The 8,896-nt window shown below is 43.3% G+C and overlaps 1 protein-coding gene across 1 annotated transcript; it reads left to right on the top strand.

Annotated features, from left to right (window-relative positions):
- MALSU1 (mitochondrial assembly of ribosomal large subunit 1) lies at positions 1-7,554 on the top strand. Its single transcript, XM_050329610.1, has 4 exons — positions 1-181; positions 1,756-1,934; positions 4,693-4,774; positions 5,988-7,554. Exons 1-4 carry the CDS (start codon positions 1-3, stop codon positions 6,164-6,166), a joined length of 621 nt encoding a protein of 206 aa, XP_050185567.1. The 3' UTR covers positions 6,167-7,554.
- The last annotated feature ends 1,342 nt before the right edge of the window (positions 7,555-8,896 follow it).

The following is an 8,896-nucleotide window of genomic DNA, read 5'->3' as shown; positions in this document are numbered from 1 at the left end:
ATGTGGCGGGCGGTGTCGGGGGCGCGGCGGCTCCTGCGGCCGCTCGGGGCCGCGGCCGGGGCCCACCCGCGGGCGGTGCCGCCGCCACCCCGGGCCCCGCCGAGTCCCCGCGGGGGCTGCGCGGCGGCGGGAGCCGGGGCCGGGGTGCTGGAGGCGGCGGCGGAGCGGCGCCAGGCGGCAGGTAGGGCCCGGGCGCGGGGTCCGCGCTGCGGGGGTGACCCTGAGCGAGATGTGACGCCTCGGGGAGAGGGGTCTGCTCGGGGGCGTGGAGTCGCGTCTGCAGGACCCGTGCGGTGCCCGGTGCGGTGGGGTCGGCCTCACCTCGGCTGCCACCGCGGGCCTCGGGGTCACGGCATCGGCGCTGGGCCAGCACCGGCTCCCTTGCCCTGCGGGGAAATGAGGATTCGGGGCTGGCGCGGATGGATCCTGTGTGTGGATGCCTACAGGAACTTCTGAGGGGGCGGTGGTGCCGAGCTGGAGGTGTTTTTGGGCCGTGCACCGGCGGTCCCCCCGTTACGTAAGAGGTTGGGAAGCAGTAACGGGTGGCTGGTTACGGGACAAGCCTCGTGTGCACGGAGCTGGCGTGTCCCTGCGGCTGCTCTGCAAACCTTCTCCAGCCCCGATCGTTGTGGCAGACCGTGCCCGGGGTTGTTTAAGCCATTCGCTCTCTGAGGAGCCACTGGAGACTTCTCATGTGGCTACCAGGCAAATATTTAACTTTTGTAACCACTGCGTCTGGAGGGGCTGTGGCCGTCGCTAATTTTCTGCATGTGTGACCACAGCAAAAAGTTGAAAGAGTGCATGAGTCCCTGAGCTCAAAGGCTTCCATTTACAGAAATCTGATCCAATTTCAAATCCCCCGTTCATGCATGTAATTGTATGTAGCTATTGTTCTTGTGTTTGGCTTTTTCCTTATATTGGGGAGTACGAAGTTTGGCTCTGTGCAGATGCTCGGTCTGCACTAACGTGCACTTTATAGTGGTAGACTTGCGTTGCTGACAGATTCAAATTATGCCTTAAGTGTGCACACAAATTGCATCTACCTAATTAGGACAAATTATAAATAAACTGGTTTCTCGGTGTGAACTCAAGGTAGTTGCACAGATTTAATGGTTTCTAACCTGGCTTGCTTAAACTGTTGAAGGACTAAAGCATTGTCTACAATATCATAATCCTCTGCAGCAGAGCCGGCTAGGGAAAGACAAAAAAAAGTGGCTTTACTCCATGTGGAGATAAAAAATATCTGCATCACGTCAGCTTCATTTTCAATATATTGATTTCACCTGCTTAAGACTCAAGAATAATTTCATCACCATGTATTGTCATGGGTCTGTTGAAAAGCATTGTTTTGAAATATTTTCAGTTTTGCCTATTGTTTTAATAATGTCTGTTGCGGTACTTAAATTTCATTCTTCTTTATTGACAAGTATCTTTATGATATCCTTGACTTTTAAGTGCTAACAACAAGAAATAAGTAAGCTAGCAAACATCAGAGTTTCCTTTAGGTAACTGTTATATCTAGTGCTAAAGTGTTGTTTACCAGAACACTGCTTAGTTCTCAGCTTTGATGGTTTTAAAGATGATTTGGAGAAATCTGCAGATCATGTTGCATTGTGAGTATCAAACCAAACTCCATAATGAGTGACTAGCTTAGGCTATAATTCAGTTAATTGCTATTTTATGGCTTCTTAAATGGTTGATTTTTGCAATTAAAAAGATAAATTGCCACTGTGTTATTTTTTCCATCTGCTCCAGATACTGTTCTTCAGAAGTTCAACATTGACTTTGTTGTAGCACTGCTGAGGCAAGAAAATGCTAAAGACATCTGTGTCATCTGTCCACCTCCAGAAATAAAATACTGTGATTATTTTATAATTGTGAGTGGATCTTCAACACGGCATCTCCATGCAATGGCACATTACATGCTGAAAATGGTAAGTTCTTGCTGCTCTCTCTGAGTTTTGGGGAATGGTTTTAAATGTTGTGAAGGGAATTTCCTCAGGTTTGCACGTATAAGGTTGTACCAGGTAAGCTGAAACTGATTACATTATATAATGTAGTCCTGAATGCATCTAGCAACTAACTGTGCTTTTTCCCATTAGCAGCATTACACAAAATATAGGTAATATGTTTTAAAAACAGACCTCTCTGCATGTAGAACAGTGATGACATCAGCAGAGTCTGGTGACTAGGACAGGAGTGATGTGAAATGGTGATGACAACCTGTGTCCACTTTTATCTTTGTCCAGCAAGTGCCATAACTGTTCCCAGTCATTCATAATACTCACTGTGACTGACTCAAACCCTAATCCCTAAAATTTCCAGATCCTTAGGTATATTGTAAGGCTGGGAAAAAAGATAGCATTGTAAGAGGCACAGGATCCCCTCCTGGGCTTAGTAAAGCAAACAGCTGTTTAATATTCACCCTGCTGTGCATGAAGAGGAGCAAAGGAAATGCAGTGGTAGCCATCCTTGCATAGAACTCCTGTGCTGTTTGGCTTTGTGGAATGTGAGCTTTTCAGTATAGAAATAGAAGTATAAATTCAGTATAAAAATACAAGTAGAGCTTGGGGATGAGGATCAGACTCAGGGAAGGGGAAACTTCATGGCCAGAAAAGAACTGTCTGAGTTTAAAAAGTGCAGTGTGAGGAGTATAACCAGTCGCCGTCTCAGTCAGCTGTCTAGTCTCAGCCTGGAGTTTGCCTTCTCTTCACCCACTTTCTTTCCCTTCCTGTCCCCATTTTTCCTTTGGCTCTTGGTTGTACATTCTTCCTTCCAGTCCCATTGGTTTCAGCTGTGAGACTTGAGAGGGGGAACGAAAGAGGGAGAGACAGTTTTGCTTTTCAGTGTATTTCTGAACAGGTTGGGGAGTTTCTTATGTTCCTTGCAGGAATTGATGCATCTTTGCAAACCAAATTTTTACCTTAAGCTGGAAGTTGCATTAATGTGATTTGAATGTACTAAATCTAAGTGCTTAGTATATGTTCTGTTTGCATAACTTGCAACAACTTAACAGCTTTCCATCTCCCCCAGACCAGGAGATATCAGTGAGTACCACTCACCCTGCAGAAACGTGGCTGTGCTTCATAGCTGCACCCCCTGGTGGCTGTAAAAGCAGCGATTTTTGTAAGGGCAGAGCCTCTGGGGAGATATCGGGTCCCTCCTGGGCCTCCTGAAAAACTGGGAAGCCTGACCAAGTACATGGGAGTGGCTGAGCTTGTCTCACATTGAAAGTTTTCTAGGCAAAAATAAGCTGAAGTTTAAGATGTAAAGCAGAGCAGGTGCTCAGTACTGGCAGGCAGCTGGCGAGCTTTACCATTACCATACCTAAAAGCTTATGTTGGTGCATGATTTAGCCACACTAAAACACAGAAGTGCTCAGGCTGTACCGAGAGATCTTCCTGCTTTGCTTCCAGTAGCTTGTAGATGGCGAAGTCCCACCTACTGCTTACCCATTTCCATCTGGTTTCATGTTAGAGGAAGAAGCTAACACTGGGCTTTATTATAATCTGTTCACCTTACACATCCTCTAAAGATGGGGCTTGGAAACTTGTAGCAGAGATCAGCCTTTGCAGCCTGATGATAGCTGATGGCAGTGACCACAGGGCTTTTAGTGTTTTAAGCCAACTTTCAGAGAGTCTTTGACAGCTACCTGCTTTTGAAGATATCTCACAAGCCACCTTAAAGAAAGGAAGGTAGAACTAGTTCTGAGTTACATTTTGAAAGTAACTCAGAACTAGTACTGTTTAAAAGTTTTCCTGCTGGTTTTCAAATGGGTCATTATCTGGCAGCCAGCCAGTTGTCTGGAACAGCCAGGAACAGTTGTGTTTGGTGATAATTGCATTCCCAGTGAGGGGGGACTCGCTTCTTAGCCAGCCATGCTGGTGTATGTTACTTTGTGTTTTGCCTTTCATGGTAGAAAGGACTGTTAGAGCCCTTTCTACTGATGCTTCTTGTAAAGAAACAAGTAGGTTATGTGCAGATCTGAAAGTGCCCATGCTTGAGCTTCTAGTTGTCAAATGTCCTCATCTCTGGTGGTTGCAAAGGGAACTACCCACTTTCCCTAGCTGAGTGTGTGCTTTGAGCTGCCCCCTCACCTCTCCCGCAGCGGTTCATAGCTTGGAAACCTGTGTGCCTGTCCTGGTTTTGCCCAGCTTGCAGTGAGTGGTGAGCATGTGCACTCCAGAGACAAGAGGCTCGCTTGAATGCCTTCCTCATGGCACAGGATGAAACTTTTTCACCCCTCTCCCCTCTGAGAAGAGGATAAACTTCCATTTCTGCATCCTTAAGTAGCCAGTGTAAAACACCAGTGAAAGGGATCGGAAATAAAACTTGGTGGTAGCGGCAGTTCTAGAAACCCAGTAACTGAAAGACTACTGTAATGCCGAGCAGTTGTATTCAATATTCATCTTGGTAAAATATGGATAACCTACAAAATTCGTGGATAACTGTATGGGAATTCAGAGCACTAGGTTCCAGATTTGATCTGAAATCCCACTGAGAAATCTGTACTTATCTTCCAGTACTGGAAGTGCATATTCTTTTTTTTGTGCAGACCCCAGAACCAACATGAAGTAATCTAACCCATTTAAGCTTTAGAACAACTCAGCAAAATCTAGCTTTTCTGTTAAGTTTTAGTGCTTTTAAATAAATGCAAAGTACTTAATTTCCTGCCATTACTTTTTTTCTTAGTACAAGCATCTCAAAGAAGAAGGCGATCCTCATACTCAGATTGAAGGAAAAGAGACAGATGACTGGCTGTGCACTGATTTTGGTAAATATTTGTGAAACTGACAAGTACAAAGTTCTGCATGAGCTCTTTGTTGACAGAAGCATCTCACCATGAACCCTGGTTGCTATGGGGAATTCACAATACTTTCCTGTTTTGGAATTCCAGTTGTTGCTTGAACTCATTGAGATACTAAATGATTGTTCATTAAATATCTTTGGCACTGAGAAAACATACTCTTTAGTGGCTAAAACACGTTTTAATAAATTGGAGATAACAGTAGTGGAGAAAAAAAAACAACTTTTGTCAAATTTCTCAGGTTTCTAGAACCCCTGTTTGGTTAAGTGGGTACTTACTGTATACTGCCTTAGGAGTGAACTATTAAACAGGCTTTTTCACTGTCCAGATTATACCATGACATGGGGTAAAACATCAGTCCTAAGAAATTGAGTGTAATTCTTTATTCTACAAGTGCAAAACTCTACACAAGTTTAAAAGACTGCATTCAAAAAGCATTTCTCCTTCACTGCTAACTCTAGAATATCATCCTCTAACTTGGTGTTTTGACCTGAAAGAGAGGATAGATGAGTAAGGAGCACTGCAGCCAGTGATATTAAGCCTTGGTTACTTAATTGTCATAATACTTGACTGTAATAACTGAAAACCAATTAAAATTTAAGGGCATAAAATTGAAAACCAATTGAAATTTAAGGACATAAAAAAAGTGCATTAGACAAACCCTGGAATAAACATTCTCTACCGTTGTTTGCACAGAACGGAAATATCTAAGAAAAACTTACCAAAGTTTGGACCTATTTCATTATAAAAACCACCTGAGAAGTGTGAGCAACACAACTAAGAAAATTACTTGGCTATAGCTGGATGTTGTTGGTAATAAAAGCAAGCTGAAAATCCATCTGTCACCTTGTGGGAGTCTTTGAAGTAGAATTCCTTTTGACTTATTTTCTTCTGTCCCATAGAAGTCATAACTTCTTTGGTCTGGAGTCCTGTGATAATGTCTTGTTGTGAAGTATTGTGCCTCATTTTTGTGAGTGTAGTCTTGGAGTCTTTTGAAGGACTGACCAATTCCTAACGCTGTTTAAGAACTGGAAGCAGCAATTTAAGAAGATACCTCTATCAGCTGACCTGTTATATTGACCCAGAATGGGGGTGGAAGACTTGAACTCTTTGCACAGCTGAAGGTTTAGTAGTGCTTTACAGTCCACATTAATTTATTGTGAATTTCTGTTCTGCACAGGTAACATAGTGGTGCATTTCATGCTGCCAGAGACACGAGAGGTTTATGAGTTGGAGAAGCTGTGGACTCTCGGTTCCTACGATGACCAGTTAGCAGAGATGACTTCACAGTCCCTGCCAGAAGACTTTATATTTGGACTGACTGCTGACAGCAGTGATCAACTTGAGACAAGAACTTAATGCAGCTACTGTGTGGAAAGAGAATGGGTGTGCCTTCACAGATCAGAGAGAGGCTTTGGAACTGACTGAGCAGTCAGTACAGTTATCAGTACAAAACAGTGTATTTACTGGATGTGCCTAAGCAAAGTTCTAAACCAACTGAAAAAGTGATCAGAATCATAGAATCATCAAGGTTGGAAATGACCTTTAAGATAAAGTCCAACCATAAAATGTCAAAGAGGGAATCCTCTTAGAGCTTCCTGGGGGAGCCACTGTCCCAGTGGAGTTTGCAGTGAGAAGAGTGGGATAAAAACAGCTGCTCAAGCTACTTAACCTGAAACTCATGCTCATCCTCTGGAGTAATTGGTTTTTTTAGTGTCTTTGAAAAACTTGCCTGTAGTGGCAGTGCAAAACAGATTTGAGTGCTGCAAGTTAAAACTGTGAAATAGTACAGCTGGGATGACGCTTCTTGTGTTAAGCCATTTGCTTCTGGTCACAATAAAGCAAGTCATGGTCTGAGTTGAAGGGGGACAGAAAACAGACTGGTGTTACTAAGAACATAAAAGCCAAGAGCAGCAGTGACAAATAAAATGTGCTTTGAGTTAACAGAACAGTAAGTCAGTTTTTCAGCCAAGGCCAATCTGGTTTTAATAATAATAAAACCCAAACTGAAGTGCTTCAATTAGTTGTCTTCAGTTAAAAGATTCAGCTCATTCTGCATGTGCAGTTGGCTCCTCCTCTAGCTTTTCTCTCACCTGCTTTCTGAAAAGGGACACTGAGAAACACTCTGGCAGTATAAACCTTCAGCTCTTCGAAGTGGGCAAAAATAGCTCCATAGGAAGCCCTGGGTCACTGAGCATTACTTACTGCAAATGGACAGTTGGGCACTCTCAGAAGTTATCACACAGTTTGTGCTTAATCTGACTGCTCAGTGCTCTGCTAACCAGTTAAGAAGAGCTTCAAGGTGGTAAACTTGTCTATGTAACACACTCCACTACAGGGCAGAGCTTTCATCACTGGATTAGGATCTCTTCCTTCTGGAGAAATTTGCATTGCTATGCATCAGGAAGCAGAAATGAGATTCTGAGGGTAGTCACCTTTTTCACCCCATAGCACCACAAAGTACTCCGAGCCCTGCACAGCAGCTGCTCAAAGTGAGCCTGGTCATTGTGCCTAATGCTGTGTTGTTCAGGAGGATGTGTGCGTGTATTGAATTAAACAAACAAACAAACAAAACAACCAAAAAAACACACCCAAAACCTTCTCCCTCTATTTCACATCATGTTTTCTTTCTCTGCCTAGCCTCTCTTCTTTCAGGAATGAGTGCCCCCAAGTTCACCTGCTCTTTGATACAGGGCAGCAGATACTTCTGCAGTTAAGCAAAGGGCATTTATAAAATGTAGTTAAACTATACAGATAAAACATCTTTGCCCACAAAACAAATATATTAGTGTTAAGTTTGAGTGCAGAGAAGGACTTTCAAAATGCTTCATGATAACTTTTCAAAAGTAATCACATGGGGGAAAGATAACCTTGGCTGTCTTACAACCTGATGGGTTCTAAATCAGGCATTTCCTCCTAGGAGGGATGTGTAGGAGTAAGTGACTCATTCCCTGAAACAATTTGCCTTTTACTGCTGCTGAGGATCAGTAATACTAGATGGATAGAAGCAGGTTTAGGAAACATTAAGCCATTATATGAACCCACATTTAGTAACCAGAACCACATATGGTATCCTGTCTACGAGAGCATAATAATGAAAGGAGCACCTGGAAAAGAACACTTAGGGAACAGCTTCCATGGGAAAGGTTAGGATTCTTAGAGGTGAAAAGGGGTAATAGTTTGTAAGACAAGACAAAAAAATTAACGGAGGAGGCAAAAAGCCAGTAAAATAAAAAGGTATAACTGACTTTACCGCTAAAGCATAATGTGAAAAGGAGTTCTATGGAGCATCCACTGGTTGCTATTAAACAATCAGAACTGCCAGCCCAGGAAAACAACTTTGTCCTTACCCATTTAAGAGAAGCACTGACAATCTGTGCTGAGCTACTGCAATGCCTTAGTCAGGGTACTTGCCTGCCTTGGTGAGACTGCGGCCTGATACTGTTAAAAGCTGGGGACTTACAAATTAACTAAGTCAGGATAATCAGTACTGTGCAACATTAAACACCTTTTGGAAAGAAAACATTTGGGGAATTAGGTCAATGGGTCAGGTGATTTCTGTGTAAAATAAAAATAAATCAAGCAGCTTGTGCAATGAGTCTACAGATTCATCGTTTAGTCCTCTTGTACAGAGGTACATGCAGGTTTGGCTCCGTGCAGGATCCCTTGATGATGGATGAACAGGAGAAACCAGTGGAAGTGGAATTTTTGTCATCATTTCACCCATTTCCTGCACTGCATTTGAGTAACTTCATTTTCAGGTAAACACTGATTGTGTCCGTCAGTTGAGCTAACATCGCTGTTGCAGCCCAGCTTGAGTGCTTTCTCCACAATTTTTCATGTTCGTTTAAAAATCCTACACCCTAATACCGTATCAAACCCAGGCTGTCTTGCACAGCACACATGCTTCATTTAATGGGAAGTATTACAAAGAGCGCATGCCTTGGAAATTGCAGCTTCAGAATAAAAGCTCTGGAAGGTTGGAAGCAAATAAAAATGTCATGATTAAGCAAATGCTTAAAAAAAGGCAGGAGCTGAGCTGTCACAAATGCACTCACAGTACAGAGCAAGGCTTCTTACGTTGCTCAA

This window comes from Myiozetetes cayanensis, unplaced genomic scaffold (genome assembly GCF_022539395.1).
Source record: "Myiozetetes cayanensis isolate MyiCay16 unplaced genomic scaffold, myiCay2020 scf1, whole genome shotgun sequence".
Classification (NCBI taxonomy): domain Eukaryota; kingdom Metazoa; phylum Chordata; class Aves; order Passeriformes; family Tyrannidae; genus Myiozetetes; species Myiozetetes cayanensis.
The sequence above is the reverse complement of the archived record's forward strand: the minus strand, read 5'-3'. Positions and strand labels throughout refer to the sequence as shown.